Source organism: Rhineura floridana, chromosome 4 (genome assembly GCF_030035675.1).
Source record: "Rhineura floridana isolate rRhiFlo1 chromosome 4, rRhiFlo1.hap2, whole genome shotgun sequence".
Classification (NCBI taxonomy): domain Eukaryota; kingdom Metazoa; phylum Chordata; class Lepidosauria; order Squamata; family Rhineuridae; genus Rhineura; species Rhineura floridana.
In genome coordinates this window covers 85,066,882-85,086,054 of record NC_084483.1, presented here as the reverse complement: position 1 = coordinate 85,086,054, position 19,173 = coordinate 85,066,882, and the positions used below count along the sequence as shown (strand labels likewise).

Below are 19,173 nucleotides of genomic sequence, written 5' to 3'. Positions count from 1 at the left end.
AGGTATAGTTAATCATGCAATGTACAAAATTTCCTTTTCTACCCAACAACTGAAGGTGCAGGAGCCCTGTCTCCATATCCCTATTAACAAGTGGAATAGTTGTATAAATCTAGTCTTTGGTTACTAAAAATGTGTTACTCCTTCAGTTACATTTAGTAAAAATTGCTTTAATTTCCTTGAATGAGAGCCAGGCAAGTTTTTGAAGCCTACCCGGAGTCCAAGGTCTTGCTTTGTATGAATGACTGATTAGCATGTAACTACTATAAAGTCTGGGTCCTAGAGAGATTATCATGTTGAGATAATTTATTATAAAATGTCATCTTTCTGAAGAGCTTAATGCTTCTGTATCAGTCAATAGCAGCCTCAATACAATGCCTACTTTTAAGGAAATAATTATTCTGAAGCCACATAACTTGCCCTATGAAGAACTGATTTACTTAATTTGAATACTCAATGGCACTTCAACTAGCGCCATATCTGAGCATGTTATTCCACCTCAAGCTTCAAATAAGATTACCTGGTACAGTTCCTCCTTCTCACAATGACATCTTTTGCTTCACTCAGGCCTAATTTTTACTTATTTATTCATGAAAGTGCCTATTGTAGTAGATAAATGTTTTGCTTTTGTTTTTAACAAGATGGAATTACCAAAAAAATCCACTGGTTTTTTTAATGTTTTCTTTATCAATTATGTTTTCTCTATTTCTGCCCCCAGCTCAATCAGCTCAACCCCAGCCCTGCATTCCTAAACCTTTCCTGCAGTAGTCTCATCAATACAAATTTCAGATAGTGCTGGCCACTTGTGCCCTATATTGGTTTTATATCCCTTTACTTTCAGGAATTTTCCCAAGAATTCTGGAAGTTGTAGTTTGACAAGAAGCTGTCAAACAAATATGTATATGTTTTTTTAAAAAGTTCCCCTTACGGTGTTATAATTCCCAGGACTTCATGGGAAACCATATAAGTCTGTAATACATCGATAGTTATCTTAATATCAACTTTTGTGATTAATGAGTTGGCTTTCTGTCTTGTTGTTGCCATGTAAAAGATGGATGATAAAGACCGACCACTGTGGATTTCTATTACTAATTCTTAATATTGGGAAGTAGGATTTTATTGATGTCACACACATTCAAAATGCATTCATGCCAATTCATGCCGAACTGTTAATCTACTTTAGTCTGCTTGACTGAGCTGTCCACTTCATTTTTCTTCCATTTCACAACAAATTAACAAGTGTTCTGCTATCATTATCTCAGTTCAAGTTATTTTCATATTTAGAGCCGTCTATATATTGTAGAGGAAGGCAATGGTAAACCACCTCTGAATACTGCTTTCCACGATAAACCCTATTCATAGGGTCACCATAAGTCGGAATTGACTTGGAGGCAGTCCATTTCCATATATTGTAATGTAAAAATCACTCTGTTTTTCATTATTTTTTCTAGTAATAATATACAGGTATGGTGGTGGCCTTGAGCATTTATGCATCTGAAGAAAAGAAGTGATGTGATAGCCATAGACTTTTTTATTAGTAGTACTATAAGTATAAAGAACCATAGAGAGAGAAATAGGAAGCAGAAAAGAGTGGATGGATTCATGGATTATGAAGTTGGTTCTGGAATCCACCTGGTGCAATTTCTTTATTTCTCGATTATTAAGGAAAATGTATATCCTACCTTTGTTGATTTTTTTTAAGCAGCTATGTTGCTTATATTTCTTGTAATAATAATAAAATAATAAAATTTAATTTTTGTGTCGCCTATCTGACCGAAGTCACTCTAGGCGACGTACATATTGAAATTCAATAAAATACAAAATAATATACAATATAAATACAGAATAAAATACAATGCAGTCAACAGTATAGAACCAATTTTAAACAGTCATAGAAAAATTAGCCTACCCTGGAGATCCCAAAGGCCTGTCCAAAGTAATTAACAAGTACTATTTTCTTGACATGTTAAGGGACAGTATGCATGATGCAGATCAGCATGTGAAAAGCATCCCAAACTTCTTCATGCAAAGGATGGTGTTAACAACAAACATGATCATCCTAGAGTGTGGGACATGGAATAATGGGCTCAAGTTATAGGAAGCCAGATTTCAACTGAACATCAGCAAAAATTTCTTAACTGTTAGAGTGGTACGACAATGGAACCAATTGCCTAGGGAGGTGGCAACACTGGAGGCCTTCAAGAGGCAGCTGGACAGCCACCTGTCAGGTATGCTTTAATTTGGATTCCTGCACTGAGCAGGGGGTTGGACTCGATGGCCTTATAGGCCCCTTCCAGTTCTATGATTCTGAGTGAGCTGCCTGAGGATGCAACCAGAGTAATATAATCATTTCCACAATTGCAGCACTGATGAAGGGAGTTCTACAATTATTGAAATCTGTGAACACATGCAGAAGTACAGATGGCTCTAGATGCATCACTTACAGCCAATTTTCCCTGGGTGAACCAGCCTCAATTCTTCAGTCTGTATTCTGCTTCAAGGATATCCACTAAAAGCAGCAAACTAACAAATTGTTTTTTAAAAAAGTCAAGAAATGTGACCAGCACTCTTGCAATAGATGTATATAGATTTGGGTGGGTTTTGGTATGGACATGCTTTGGATAGTGTCCTCCCCTCCCCTGGTTCATGACTATAGCACTTGGGGAAATAAAAGTTTTGTTTAAAAAAAATTGAATGTTTTTAGTACATCAAAGGATAGGTCATACAAATATAAGTGCCCACATAGCTCTTAAAATAAAAAAGTGCAAGTTTTCCTTAGAACTGAAATTGATTACTAAAAGAAGCTACTAACACTTAGGAAAGTCGAAGGAAGAAGCTTTTGCTCCTATAGAGGGTCTCCAGTATGTCATTTGTACCATTATCAAATTACAAACTGGATCAGGACATTCTCTGTTGCTGCAGAGAAATAATCATCTGCACACAGCCTTGGTCACATAAAAAAGTTAATATTGCCATCAGAGGGCAGTATTTGCTACAAATAAATATGGCTGAAAGTTTTTCTTTGAAAAAAAATTCAAGAAACATAGGTAACAAAAATACAAGGAAATATTAAAAAAATGATTTATACCACACCATCTCAGGTCACTATTAGTTTACAATAAATAAATATATAACTAGGCTTTGAAATTAAAGTGGTTGAAGGACAGAAAATAAGTGAATTTCAACATGTTGTAGAATCAGAGTCATCTATAAAAAGCAACTGTGTGATACAAACAATTATTCTACATGGTGAAGTGGAACTTCTTCCATTTGCTGTGCAGTGCCTATAACCTTAGACCAAGGTTGAAGTTGTGAAATAATATAAACAGAAATCTACCACGACACTTTAGTTGCATATTATTTGGGATTGGCACATTTAATAATTTTAGAACCTTCTGGGCATGTTCAATTCAATTCTTTATTGTTATGGTCAGTGACCAGCATGGTTCTGGGCATGTTAAAAGGTGCAGAAATTAGATTTAGAAAGAACTCATTAACCTGTGTGGTTTACATGTAACACTAAGCCATGGTTTAGTACAACGTGCATGAGATAGAAAAGGTAGAAAAAAGCTTCAGATTCTCACACTCCTTGCCCCCCACCTTGTGATTTAGTGAAGGAGTTCTGCAGCATTTAGTTTCACTTTCTACATAACCTGACAGTGTTACATAAGAACCAGATTTTGTGGTTTTAATGAAATGATCAGTTTCTAAACAAATCAAGTTCAAACCATGGATTATGAAGTTGGCTTGTTTAACTAACCAGAGTTTGTTTTAAACCAATTTTATTGATCCGAATTCATCCAAATTTTGCAGTGTAGTTAGCCACCCAATGTTTACAAAAATGCGTAAGAGGAAAGTGTGCATAAAAATGGAATATATGAGTGAAAATAACATACAAAAATGCATTATATGATTAGAAATTGCTTGCAAAAATGTGTACATTAGTCAAACTGCCCATAAAAATGTGTTTATCATGAGAAATTCGCATTAAAATGCTTGAAAATCTTCATGAGGATATTTTAAAAATCACAAATTGCTGCAGTAATGTGGAGAACTAATTTAAGATTGGAAAAAGGAGAAACCAAGAGAACCAAAATTGTCAGAGCTTTCCATCCCTATCAGGGACTAATCCCTATGGAATTCAGTGGGGCTTACTTCTGAGTAATGTGCAGTTTCTGTGGTATGAACCCGCACTAGAAATTGTGACAGCAATTCTGAATCAAGGTAAGACAGTTAGGTGCCAAATAATGATAAAATGGCAATGTTTAAGAAGTGTCCACTGTTTCTTTGCAAAGGAGGATAGGGAGAGGATTAGAATAGGTGGAGGCCATACAGCTTTTCTCGCAGCAGAGAAGCAGCTATGATAGCAGGGATCCCTTCTAAACCAAAGGCAGACACTTTTCCATTTAGTTAGGTGCTAAGTACGTGTACAACTGCAATACTTAAGTGTCCACAGTATCTTTTTAAGGGAGGAAGATGAGGAGAAAACCAGAACAGGCTATGCCCCTATGGCCTCATTGGTGATGCCCCTATGACTTTCTAGCAGCCCTGCTAGGTCCAATGGGCACCAGCTGCCACTGCAATCTGTATGTAGAGATCATCCTCTTCAATGTTAAATGCTGCCTTCTGATCAATTCTGGGGCTTGGATAGTTGTTAAGAAATAACTTTGTAATGTTTAAAACTGTAATTGTAATTGCACTAAGAAGTAAGCCCCACTGAATTTGGTTGTATTCACCTCTAAATACAAATGCATAGGACTGAACTTTTTCGGTGGTATTCAACTAACTTTTTGCTCTAGCACTGGAGTTGGCGCTCGTGCAGTAGGGTTTCCCCCTTTCCTCCCCCCATATGCACCCTGCGCCTTCCGCAAATCTGCTCTAGAAGGTTGGGGAAAAACCGAGAACAAATTTTAGGGGGCACAGGGAGGAGATGGGAAGATCATTTCGTTATGCTACACTGAATACAATCTTTAGTTTCCATTTTATGATTTTGCCACAGAAGGCAACAACCATATTGCCCTTTTACTGTCTACTTCTCTGACCAAGGAAAATGACCTTACATCAAGACACATGCTATGAGAGCATTTGTTTTCAGTGCTGATCCAAAGTTAGACACAAGAAAGCTAGCCTAAGTTGATGGTAGATGTTAGGTGCTGTACAAATGCTTTCATGCATAAACACAGATTGACAATATATACAAAAATATACTACATAAGCAATGGAAAAATCTATCTCCCCATTCCTGTATGAACTGGGGAAAAATTAGGAATATTAATAGACTTGCTGCTATGGGAAAGGAGAGTAGTTTCTCAAGAGTGAAGATTTGTCGTTTTATTATTCAATTATATCTCACTGACATTTATCGCAGTTTAGAATTCTACATTCCTTTTTATCTCTCTCTGTAAGACACTGCATCATTTTGTTTATGTTATTCTAGGAAAAAAGTGGGCTTCCATTCCAGAGCTTATACAGACACTGCAGGACAGACATGATAAATATAAATGGAGTGGAAAGTGTGGGTCTTTTTTAGCAGTGAGAATGGGAAAGATTCCTGAACAGTGTCTTGAAGAGATGAATGAGAGAATGTCATGGGGAACTTCTCCTAATAACAGAAACCCTATGGGCATTCAGCCTTGCATAATTAAGGACATAAGAAGAAATCTGTTGGACTAGACTAAAGGCCTATCTTATCTAGCACCCTGTTCTCACTATAGCCAATCAAATGCCTATAGGAAACTCGCAAGCAGAACGTCAATGCAAAAATGTCCTCTCCACTCATATTCCCCCAACAACCGGTGTTCACAGGCATACTGCCTTGGATATTGGAAGTAGTCCACAGCCATCATGACTAGTATCCACTCTTAACTTTTATTAATTTGTCTAATCTCCTTTTATAGCCATTCAAGCTGGTATCCATCACTATGACAAGGAATTCCATAGTTCAAATATGCACAGTGTAAAGAAGTCCTTTGGTATAGTAAAGGAGCAACAACTCTTCCTGTTTCTTAACCAGTTACTGCTCCATAAGAGGACCTATTCTTTATATCCCATCACTGCTAAACTTATGCAGGCATCTTTGGTGAGGACTTTATTATAAGGTTTTAAGTACACAATGTCTACTAGATCACTCCTACCCATATTTTTACTGATTCTCTCAAGGAACTCTAAAAGCTTACTGAGACAGACTATGTGTCCTATATGCTTGGTAATTTTATCTGTAATAATAATTTCTACCAGTTTTCCCAGGACCGACATTAAGGCTGCAATCCTAGCCAAGTCTACTGAGAAGTAAATTCCACTGAATTAAGTAGGGCTTACTCTCAGGTACATGGAATTAGGACTGCAGCCTAAGCTATCTGGGTCTGTAATTTCCCAGATCCCCCATGAATTCCTTTTTTAAAATTGATCTTACACTGGCTACTTTCCAGTTCTCGAGCACAAAAGTTAATCTTGGGGGGAAATTACATATTTTTGTTAGAAGATCCTTGACTCTGCTCATTAACCACACTGCCATCCTCCTGGAAGTACTTTTCCTGATCTTTAATATACATTCTAGCTGAGTTTCTGTTATTTATTTATTTATTAAATTTGTACCCCGCCCTTCCTCCCAGAAGGAGCCCAGGACAGCAAGCAAGCAACAAAACACTAAAACATCTTTAAAACAAAACACCTTAAAAACATCATTTTTTTTAAAGCATCTTTAAAAACATCTTAAAAACAATTCCAACACAAATGCAGACTGGGATAAGGTTTCTACTTAAAAGGCTTGTTGAAAGAGGAAGGTCTTCAGTAGGTGCCGAAAAGATAAATGCCTGTCTAATATTTAAGGGGAAAGAATTCCAAACAGTAAGTGCCACTACACTAAAGGTCTGCTTCCTATGTTGTGCAGAAAATATAAATAAAATAGCATGTGTTTGAAAATTGTTTTAAATTTTTAAATTTTGTTTTAAATTGTTTTTAAATTTGTATATTTGCTTTAATGTTTTTAGTTACTGTAAACCGCCCAGAGAGCTTCGGCTATTGGGGGTGGGTGGGTATATAAATAAATAAATAAATAAATAAGAACGGATCTCCTGATAAGATAGTATCTGCAGGAGGCCCTCACCTGCAGAGCTCAGTGACTGGCTGGATATATAAGGGGTAAGATGATCTTTCAGGTATCCTGGTCCCAAGCTGTATAGGGCTTTATACACTAAAACCAGCACCTTGAACTTAGCCCAGTAGCTAATGGGCAACAGTGCAATTATTTCAGCAGTGGGATGACATGTTTATTTATTTATTTGTTGCTTTTATACCCTGTCTTTCTTTCACCATGGAACCAAGGCGGCATACATGTGGTTCCCAGGCAGTCTCCCATTCAGGCACTGACCAGACCCAGACCTGCTTAGCTTCAGCAAGGTGGTGGCCTCATGTGCCTTCAGACCATAGCCTGGGACCTGTTGGTTCCCAGTTGGTTTCCCATGTTGGTGATGTCATGCTCCAGTGAGCAGGCACGCCACTGCAGTTTTTGCCGCCCTGGGCTCCTACTGGGAGGAACGGCGAGATATAAATTTAATAAATAATAATAACTTTCCACCAGCTGCAGCTTCTGGAATAACGTCAAAGGCAGCCCCACTTAAAGTGTACTAAATATCCCACCAAGCATTATTGTGGTTTTGAATGCCCCCTCAAGCCTTTCTGAGAGATTTAACCATCTTGACTTTCCCTTTCAACATCCTTGACAATTGTCCACTTACATATATATTGAATTTGATACTGCTGTGACCACTGTTTCCAATCGGTTCAACAACACATCTTATAACAGGTCCTGGGTGCCACTTGAACCTCTCCTCTCATCAGGGTCATTTGGAGTTTTTAGAGATTTTCCCTTTGTCCTGACTAGAACACAAATTTACCCAGCCAGTGTGAGGGTAATTTAAGTCTTCCATTACACCAGGGGGAGGGGGGATAGTACGTACCAATACTAAATTACTTTTTGGGCCTGTATTACCATTCACAGCAATTCTGTGGAGAAGTCTGGCCCTTTGGGGATTTCAAGCTTGTTTGACTCTATATTCTCTTTCACATATAGAGTGATACCATCTCCTACATGCCATTCCCTGTTCTTCATAGAGAATTTATATCCAACAAATAACCATGTCTCACTGATTTTCTCAATTCCATCACGTTTATGTTATGCTTACAACATTTATACTCTCCTTTAAACCTAGGACTCCAGCTTACCCATCTGATCCAGAGACTTTTAGCATTAGAGTGATATGATTTCTAGGGATAAATTTATATGCTAGAGAAACAGTAAACTTTTTTTTAAAAAAAAGAATATATACTATATACAATTATAATACTCTGGGATCCATTTTATAGAGAACTATCTGAGTCTCTTAATACACTTTACCAATGAAGTCCCAGCAGTAAGGCAGCCATTGAACAACTTTGGCCCTTGATCAAGGCTTCTTTAGTAAGCCACCTTGCTGGCAGCTCTACATCCTCAGTTCAGGTTGAAATGGACAGATTCTTAAACAATATTTTCCACAGTCTCACAGAGAGCCACCCTGGAGTAATACTACAAATGATAGCCTGTGAATCCTTGGCTTAAAAGATATTTAAGTCTTATTCTAGGTTTCAGTGTAGGTAAGAGAAAACAGCCAGGGTGGATCGAAGTTAATTCACTATGGCAGTAATGTTGAAAAAATGTGAGCAATACTTGCCAAAGCTGTCAGAATACCTCTGACGACAACAACAACAGCTTCTCGCCCTGGTCCTCAACTTCTAGCGGTATCTGGCAGGCCATGGTTGGAAATAATGTACTAGATAGACCTTTGGTCTGATCCTAAAAGGTAGTTCTTTTTATTGTTTGAAGTACCCTATTGTCCTTACCTAAGTGAGCAGCATTTTTTTTTAAAAAATCAGTATCTAAATAAGAATTACTTTTGGTCACTAGTACATTAGCAAATTCCAGAATTTTATTTACGCAATTAAATTATTTATCGAAAGATCACTTTCAAGAGAAACTTATTGTGCCATGCTTTTTTCACCCTTGCACTGTTTACTTTTCAACTCTGTAATTCAAGTTTTGATATTATTATTGTTGTAAGCTCAAAGGAGATCTGAAGGCTTGTTTGGAGCTGGGATTGGATAAAAAATGTAAAATAAAATAAAACAGGGAGGGGGAGCCTGAAAAGCCCAACTGATCTAGGCTTGACTGGGTACTCACTCTGTCACACAGCTCTTCAAATGTGAAGTCTGCAATGGTTCCACACGCTTTATTCACTCTCAGCTCTCTGCCTTGTACTTTTAAAATCCTTGGTCTAGTTACTATGGGAACATGAACAAAGACTCAATCTTGTCTGGATAATTACTACAAAACTCATCTCTTACAGATAGGAAATGCATAGCTTGATGAATAATAGCACATGATTCAACACATAAATTAGACAAAATGCTGATACAATGACTGCCACTTGAGTGTGGCATCAACCCATATACAGCAGTGGAACTTATTAATTGGTCAGTGGAGATTGGGCATTGTGTTCTAAATGTATTCTCTTTCAAGAGAAATTAACTTACGTACAATCATTTTGTTTTTGAGCCAGCTCATCAAACAACTTATCCATGACAGCCTCCACATCAGCTTCACTTGTGCTACAGTGAAAAGAATAATAGAATATGAAATTAATAACACTTGAAGCCAACATCAAACAGCTGCCTGAGCTTGCTTAGCTTTTTGCCCATAAAAAAGAGAGTGAGAGAGACAGAACAGGATGTTATGTTGTAAATACAAACATTAGAGTTAGAATATACTTAAAAGCAAAGAACATTAACTGTCAGGTAGATGATTCTGTTTTATTTACATATATAGAAATACTTTTGTGTTTCAAGCTGTTTCTAGTAATGAGGCAATGTGGGCCGGGGCAGGCCATCATTCATTCATATACATATATATATATACATCTCTCTCTCTCTCTCTCTCTCTCTCTCTCTCTCTCTCTCTCTCACACACTCACACACACACACACGCACGCACGCACGCACGCACACAGAGAAGTTACTGTCTAAAACTTGCACACAAAATAAGAACAAGGAGGCAAAAGCTATCCAGCATCTGAAGCGGAACCCTTTGGAAGCTTTAAAAGGGCACAGTGAAATGATATTCAAAATAAATATTATTTCCCCACCCCTTAAATATTAGACAGGCACCATCTCTGTTGTCTCTTCAGCCCCTACTGAAGACCTTCCTCTTTTAAGTAGATAACTTTGTCTCAGTCTGCAAATCTGAATTTTTAAAAGATTTTTATGGTTTTTATCACTTCTTGTTTGCTGCCATGAGCTCCTTTTGGGGGGAATGGGGGATATAAATTTAATAATAAAGAAATAAAATCATTACAGTCTTGAACAGATATAAGTAAAGCGGAATGAGCTGATCTGGCACTTTCTAGAATTAAGGATGCAATCCTCTGCACTCTTAAGTCTCACTAAATTCAATGGGGTTTACTTGGAAGGATCACACGATATATTGTCAGCACTGAGATAGCTAAAATTCTTCTCCAAATAATTTTTGATATGGCCAATGAACAGATCAAACCTCCATTTCAGGATCAGACTTCTTGAAAGGTCATGTATCTATTACATGTAGTAGGTACTAGGCACCAGCATTATGAAATCACAGAAACTTGTCAGCAATAATTGGAATGGCCACTTATGCACAACCAAAAAAAGAGTACGAACGGGGAAACAGATTTGCATAAAATTTGCATATGCTAGCAATTTATATGTATAAATACAAATTTTGAATTATCTGTCAACACCCAATGCAGCACAACCAGAAGTTCACTTGCATGATGGGACTTTCCTTCCCTCTCCTCTCCACTGCAGCTCCCCAAACCTTTACCAAACCTGTTTCAGAGGGTCTCTCAAATGGATCCAGTTAGCTATCATCCAATTACTGTAATTTAAATAGAAATACAATACATCTCAGAGTGGAAAGACTGTGGCCATGCAACCTGTTTGCCTGCTTGCTTTGTTGTCCAGGTGCTAACTCCTAGTCTTGCTTCTTATGGTTTTTGGTCTTTAAAATGGACTTGCTCCATACAGACCTTTGAACAGTGGGCTGTCCTCTGTAAAGCAGGCCGCATGGCTAGTCAGGTCTAGTTAGAAGTGATGAAGTTTATGTATATTTATTAAAATTATTTATAACCTAGTCTTCATTGTTCAGACTGAGGAACAGTATTAAAACACAATAAAGCAACATTTCATTTAAATACAACTTAAAAGTAAAAACAGACATTATATTAACAACATTGCTATATCAGTCAAACTAAGGACACCACTTGAGTCAAATGCTTGGGTGAACAGCTGTGGTTTTACACCTGAGAGCGAAGGGTATTCTAGAGCTGGGATGTCACAATTGAGAACACCCTTTAGTGACTGTCTTCATTGTTACAGCATAGTTTTTCCCAATTTATAATTAAAGGATAGAAATAATTTAATATACTCTTCGAATTTCAGAGATTAGCAAAAGCAGCTGTTGTAAATTATCAAGCCAGATTTCAGGTATAGATCCTAAAAGCAAGCAAAGCAATTTATTAAGGAACGACAATATAAACAGCTGAATCTTACAGTACACCAGCCTGATCTACACATAAGGCAGTATGAAGTGGGAACAAGGTGATGGAATGGACTGTACCATACTGGGCTCCAGGTTGGGGATCATATTAATGCATGGCGTTCCTATGCATAAATAAATAAACAAACCTCAAGGTAATTAGAAAACTACTACACACAGAGAGACCAAACTAGATTTTTGTCCATAATGTGTTAATTTTCTACTGGCAGAGATGCTGGGTTTGCTTTTTAAGACAGGTTCATCTAATTTTTGAATGCGTCTATATACCATGTGAAATGGTACATTCCATCCAATGGTGCTGTATATGTAGACCACATCTCATGTCTTCCTTGCCAGCACGAGGCAAGTTCAACACTGGCCCTATGCACAGATCAATGCTTAACTATGATTTGTTTTCCTTAACCACAGTTAAACATTCTATCTAGTGAATATCTAAGTCTTGATTAAGGATTGGCTGCATATTTGGATGCAAGCTGCAGACCACAATTTGAGTTAAACAGCTCTAAGAGTGACATCAGTACTAAGCAAATATTTTAAGGTTGTAAAAAACTTACCTAGGAGTATGCACCATTGAAAACAATGGGACCTACTTCTGACTAGATATGCATACGACTGCACTGTATGTAAAGTTGTCTCCTGCCTCTTCAGCCATTCTTGGTATATGAACTGACTTTGATATATACGTCTTTTTTTTAAAAATCCTTTTTAGTGTGCCTCACCAAAATATGTTATTTTAATCTTCAGGTAGAGGAAGAGATCTGGAGAAGAGTGGCTTACAAGAAAAATCTAATTTAAAATTTTAGCACGTATTATGCATTTGGGCAGTAGTCCATGACATCCTGCTAAAGTACACCAGACAATTCATTACAATTCTTGTATATTTGTATATAAACAATTCAACATAAAAAGCTAGAACATTAAAAAAGATTTACAGATACAGGTCTAATATGGTATGCCCTCAATGAATTTTATATGCCTTGGCTGGGAACAAAAGCACCTCATACAGACATCTACCTATACATCTAAACTTTTCAGGCCCCTCCTTACCACTCCAGTCCTTAATGCCTCCAGAAACTATGGCCCTGAAGGGAATTCCAGAGTGGTGTTCACTGTAACATGACGGGTTCCTCTTGGAAGTGGAAACTGAGAAACTCCAGAGTGTTCATGGAAATGCTTTGGAGGCACATGTATAAGGATCCTTAAATCTAGCGTTGCCAGGTCAGAAGCATCCCAAACCCTGAGAATTCAGGGACGGGCTCTAGTGATGTCATGGGCTGGACCCTAGTGATGTCATTAAGCATGATACATTAAGTATCAACCACAGTTACTTGGGGTATACCACTCAAACAAAAAAAATTATCTGATTGGAAATTAAGATAGAAATCTCAGCTAAATGAGGGTGTTCCCAGGTCTAGCTGAAGCAATGGGATCATTCCTTCTCATCTGCTTAGGGAGCATGGGTAGGGAACATTTAACTTTTTTAAACTATAACTCCCATCAGCCCCAGCCAGCATGGCCACTGGATTGGGCTGATGGGAGTTGTAGTTTTTTAAAAAATAATTTTTCCAAGCTCTGAATATAGTCTACTTGCTATAAGGGTTATTTTTTTTTGCAAGAAGGGTTTAAGTGCCCTCTGGCCAGTCACCAGATGGCCACTGTAGGAAGAAGAGAGCCTAGTGTTGTGGAGATGTCAGAAGGGAGCACTCAGGAGTAAAGATGGATGCCCCTGAAGGCTGCAATTCATTCATTCATTCATTCATTCTTGATTGATTGACTGATTGATTGCATTTATATACCACCCCATAGCCGAAGCTCTCTGGGTGGTTTACAACAACTAAAAACATTAAAAACAAGTATACAAATTTAAAATCATACCAAATTAAAACCCATAAAAACCTATAGGCAAGCTAAAAACGTGCTATTCAATATTTAATAAACACACTTACCAAGCCTCACAGAACTCAGTAGGACTTACTTCTGAGTAGATATGGTTTAGATTGTGCTGCTGGTAAAGTTTGACTAGGGATCCTCTGCAAAGATATCCATATCCAAGCAGGGTTGGCAATCCCCTGCCTGGAATGCCCTGCCCCTATCTTTTTACATAGCTGCTCCAAACTTCTTTACAGATTTGACCCTTCATTTTAGAAAGAGGTCTGTGAAATGAATAAGAGTAAGACGATTCTTTACCCTTTTCTGTCTACCTTGTGGGCTGCTATAAACTTGCTTTGACAGCCAACCCAATTCCAGTGAGTAATAATTGACAGAGAGAAAACGCTTGGCTTGATCTACTTTCACAGACAGCAGCTTGGGAACAACAGCAACTGAAGCCACGCTTCCTAGTCTGTGAATTCTCTTTTACTCCTATTGGGCAAAAAACAAACCATCATTCAAACAACAAGATGAATCATCACTGGGTTTAAGGGTGTTGAGCTGACCACATGGAACCACTGTTGTTGCTTCTATGGATGTAAGGGAGTGAGATTAAAGATAAATGAAATACAAATAGAAAAACAAAAATAAAATATATTGATGATTTCCTAAATGCAATACCATACCAATCACAACAAAATTCCTATGAGGAAGGCAGAAAACTCAGTATCCCACAACCAGTCAGGATTCCTAACCAAAACTAAAAAAATCCTGGCAGCCAATCAACCAGGGTCACAGAAATCCCCATGCAGCACAACCTGATCTGGGGGCTGCAGTTAGTGCAGAATGCAGTGGCACAATTGCTGACATGAGTGAGACCCTATCAGCACATAATACCTCTGCTCTGAAATCTTCACTGGGTACTGATTTGCTACCAGGGCAAGTTCAAGGTGTGCTTTCCATGTTACAGGTGCCACATAGTACTTGTTCTGCTCTTGTAAGAAATCAATCCTTCAGTGTGGCAGCAGCGCTGATGCTTTGGAACTCCTTACCTGTTGACATTAGGCAGGAGTCTTCATTGTACTTTTTTTGGCACCTGCTAAAAACATTTTTGTTTAAGGCAAGCCTACCCAGGCATGTAGAAACTATTATGTTTTTAAACTGTTTCCAAATCATTACTGGTTTTATTATTTTGAATGTTTTTAAATACCTGTCTTTAACTGTTTTGGCCAATAATTTCATTGTTTTAACTTCTTCTGTAAACCGCTTTGAGGTTTTTTTTTTTACAATAAAACGGTATATAAGTGTTATAAATAAAATACATAAATACATGTTGAGTCACTTTGGCTCTTAGGTCACTTTCCTCCTTTCAGAACAAAGGAATCTACAACATACTGACACAGGCCATTTGCTACCATTTAGCTCAGTACTGATGGCATGGACTAGCATTGGCTCTCCAGGATTCCAGGCAATAGTCTTTTCCAAAGATTGGATATTGGACCTTTGCATGCAAAGCATGTGCCCTACCACTGAGCTACAGCCCTTCCCATTTAAAGAAGTATCTTTTTAAATTGTCCTTTCCAATTCACTAATGAATGCACAGCATACCTAGGGCAGGTCCACACTATTCATTTAAAGCACGTTCAACACACATTTGAAGCACATGAATCCCACCACAGCATCATGGGAACTGTAGTTTGTTAAGGTTGATGGGAACTATAACTGAGTGGGAAACTACACTTCCCAGGATTCTTTGGGGGAAGTCCTGCACTTTAAATGTGAGTTGGATGTGCTTTAAATGTATTGTGTGGATGTACTTCAGAAACTTTGCCTGCATGTAAATATTTTAATTAATTTTTTAAAATGGAAATCAGCTACAAAGTTTACTGGGTGACCATGAGTCACTCACCATCTCTCAGCCTAATCTGCCCCCAGAGTGAAAACAACAGAGGGGAACCATGACCACCCCAAGGAATAAGAGCACACTTAAAATGTAGAGGAAATAATAATGTACAACCATATTGTGAAAGTTACTTATTGGGACATAGTACGAAGAAATATTTATATAAGCATGACTGTCAAAGATGTTTATTATTTACACAACCTATAAAGATATTTATAGTGCAATCTTATGCATGTTTACTCAGAAGCAAGTCCCAATGTATTCAATGGGGCTTACTCAAACAGGGAAGTGTGCACAGGACTGCAACCTCAAGTAATAAAGAATTTCAGTCACCCAACCCAAAATTCAGAATCATGCCATTTAAGCTGTTTTGCAACTGTTTTATACTTGTTTTATGGTTACTGGATTTTAAATTGATTTATTTCCTGTTGTAAGCTGCCTTGGTTTCCAAACAGCAACCTTACCTCACAGGGTTGTTGGAAAGAGTCCACCCACCCACCCACACACACGAGATGTAAAAATACATACAACCCACATAATAGCTTATTGTCAAAACCAATTAGTCATTGCAGAACATTTTTTTTAAAAAGTAAGACCAGTATTTGTTTCCTACAAAATAAAAGCAGTGACACCTAGGTAAGCCCTGCCTAATTGCTATAAAATGGGATTGGAGGGGAAGAGAAAGATTTACGACACAAACTCAATCTTTTACTATGTTCATTCAAAGGTCCCATTGATTTACAGCACAATCCTAATCATGTCTACTAAAAGTAAGTCCTATTGAATTCAAAAGGTTTTCAAATAAACTGCCCTCTTCAACATCCCAGGAAAATGTAAACTTGCTTGACTCTTTATAATTAGAAATATGACACACTGTAATTATAAGCTGCATGTACACTTCTTTTAAATTCCTGTTCAAAAATTATTTGAAAAATGCATAATATGCTATTTTTGTAATTTTAAAAGCCCTGCATGTACTTTTAATATAATCATAACTGAAATTGTTTACAGTAAACAATTGCCAACCAAGATCCTGCTGTGATTTTTTGTTCTACATAAATAGAGAAAGGGATTTTTGCTACTGCTGTAAGTGATATACTTACTCAGTTTATGAGATTTTCAGACAAGCAGGAAAAGACAACAGTTTTCTGAACTTGTAATGAGTTCTAACTGTTACTTGGAGGTCAACAAATCCCTTGTCAATCACACCCCTGGTTTCACTTATTGGCTACAAATCTGAAAGGGTGGGGTTAGAGCAGCTTGCTATGAGCCACTTTAGCAGGTTGCAGGGGGGGGTGATGTTTTGGTGTATATCTCTTGAACTAGATCACCAAGAATTAATTTTTTTTAAAAAAAATGAAAGCTGAGAGTCCGGATATTAGGAAGTCTCACCTGGAAAGGACCTCAAAAATCCAGAGTGTCTGGGCGAAAACTGGAGACCTGACAACACTACTTAGATCCTAACTATTCACTTTTAAGCCTCCTTGGGTGATTAACTGTTTTACTGGCAAGAAGTGTCTTCCATAAACTAATTTTCTGTTCTTTCCTAACCTTATCTTTTAAATGCTGAAAATATGAAACAACAGACTGAACACTTAAGAATTGGGACTATTGTCTGGACATCAAAATGGAAATCAAAGCCTGGTGTTTTAAACAGTACTTGTAAATTGAATGCAAAAATGTCACAGCAACATTTTTTGCATAGTAAAAAGTGCTACTGGTTTTGAAGCATGGCATTATATAACAAGACAGAAAATCGACTCAAGTCAAAAATATACACAAAATCTCAACCCTTCAGACAGGCCTACCGAAACAGTACCATTTCAACTTCGGAAGCAAACTTAACTAAGCCCCAGCCCCTTGTGAACTCAAGCAAAAGTACAATTCCAGCAAATATGTATACTAAGTATGGCACATCAACATCAGCAACCCATTAGTATCTCCTCCTGTCTACAGGCCCCTGAAGTGGTAGGTAGACTCTGGGGCATTCTTCTGCCCCTGTTCCCATACACTTAGGTCAAAAGATAGCATTGGCAGAAGCAGAACTCCATTCCTGTAATATTACATAGCCTCTCCTTTATAGATCTGGAGTGGGAACTCCCTTTAGGGGTGAAACAAGGAAAATTTAAAACAATCACTTTTTGCTTGGTTCAGATTTATAGTAGGAAAAATCACGTTTCTACAGAAGTACTGATCCACATCTATTACAGCTCTAATTTAATACATCAACAAACATTAGGTATACCACAATATCAGAAAATAAATTATGTTTCTCTCTCAAATATGACATTTTGAAATTTGAGTACATTTCAAAATGGGTTGTTAGTATTTCCAGTACTAGTAATGGTTCTGAACCCACTACATGAAATGAACATCTTTTTTCCTTTTTGGGAAGGGAAGCGTTGTGCATGCTCAGGAACTTTCAATTACCAAGTCCCTCATTCTGAGATTTTATTTCTTCCCTCAAATGCCTAAGAATAAGATTAAAACCCTGAAAGTTCAGGTGAGACCCTATGATTTCACAATCTTGCATGCAAAACTCACAAAAATTAATTTCTATGTAAGATGCTAACCCTGGATTATGAACGAAATGGTAGATAGTCTGAAGAGTATGCTACCATTATAGTCTTAGACTGGGGCTGCTCATTTTGCTAGCTAGAAGCCCAGTCATTATTTAAACTCCTCAAAAATAATATTAAAAAACAATGGTACAATAAAGCTATGAGTAGATTCATACTTGTATTGGCTTGATTAAAACCACTTTCTCTTCTTAAATGTTGGAACAACTTTGCATCACATATACTTGTATTCTCAAATTGCTCTGAGGGTAAACTATCATTAGGGAAACAGAAATCAGAGCTATACAGATAAATTGTACTTATAGCTGTATTATGGTATTATTTTTATCATCTTCAAATACAGAATAAATGCTGAAGTAAATCAACATCCTAGATACAAGCAGATCATCTGTCAAAATAAGACAAGTTTTTGAATCCACAAATGGTAACACCCTACAGTAAATGAGTCCTTGTCAGAGGATTTGTATAAATAATTAGTTTACTACAATAAAGGATGCTCTTTTATTTACCAGGGAATTGCACACTCTTTTACAAGAGGATATTCATTGCTTTATAACCATCTGTCACTTCAGTTCTGCAAACACCACACCTCCCCCCACAAAAAAATCTAATTAGTTTTGATTCAGTCACACATTTTAAACGATGTTACTGAATATACTGAAAATGCCATCTGATGGCACGAGCACTGTGGCAAAAACAGAAGACAGTTGACTGCCTATATGACATTTGTCTGGTTTTGTGAAAAAAGTGTTTTTACCTGCCCTTGTAGCAAGACTTGATGACTAGTGAAAGAAAGAAAAGAAAAATACTTTTAGTTACAACAACTTACAGGTAATAGAGTTTTCCTGCTGCCGGTAGCACTCGTTTCCTGTAGTCTATTCCAGAATCCAGCTGGATAGTGCTGCAATATTTCTGAATATAGAAAAAATAAACAGAGGTGTTGCTCCTCTTATGGAATGTAGTGACTAAGTACAGCACATTTTATCAGTGCAATGGCTCACACGTGCCTAAGCATCATCATAAGGCAAACTGAATTATGAGTCTGGCAAGTTATTCACTTCCAACTATGAGGCCACTTCAAAGTTATGCCAAGAAGTTACTGAGAATTCTCCTTTCAGCCATTAAGAAGGCATTAATACAGATGTAAAAAACATAAGGCATTAATACAGACATAAAAAACATAAATTTTCTGTATTACTCAC

General features: G+C 37.4%; 1 protein-coding gene across 3 annotated transcripts in view; it reads right to left on the bottom strand.

The window, feature by feature from the left end:
* The window catches only part of AFG1L (AFG1 like ATPase), a 115,594-nt gene that overhangs the window by 27,428 nt on the left and 68,993 nt on the right, over positions 1-19,173 (bottom strand). For 2 of the 3 annotated variants that reach the window (XM_061623538.1, XM_061623536.1), the window contains exons 8-10: positions 18,801-18,883; positions 9,569-9,639; positions 9,212-9,312 (exon numbers count right to left, since the gene is read on the bottom strand). The exons of the other annotated variant lie outside the window; for it this stretch is intronic. In XM_061623538.1, the coding sequence (XP_061479522.1) occupies positions 9,212-9,312; positions 9,569-9,639; positions 18,801-18,883 (255 nt within the window). The remainder of the gene's footprint in view (positions 1-9,211; positions 9,313-9,568; positions 9,640-18,800; positions 18,884-19,173) is intronic. 3 annotated transcript variants of the gene reach the window in all.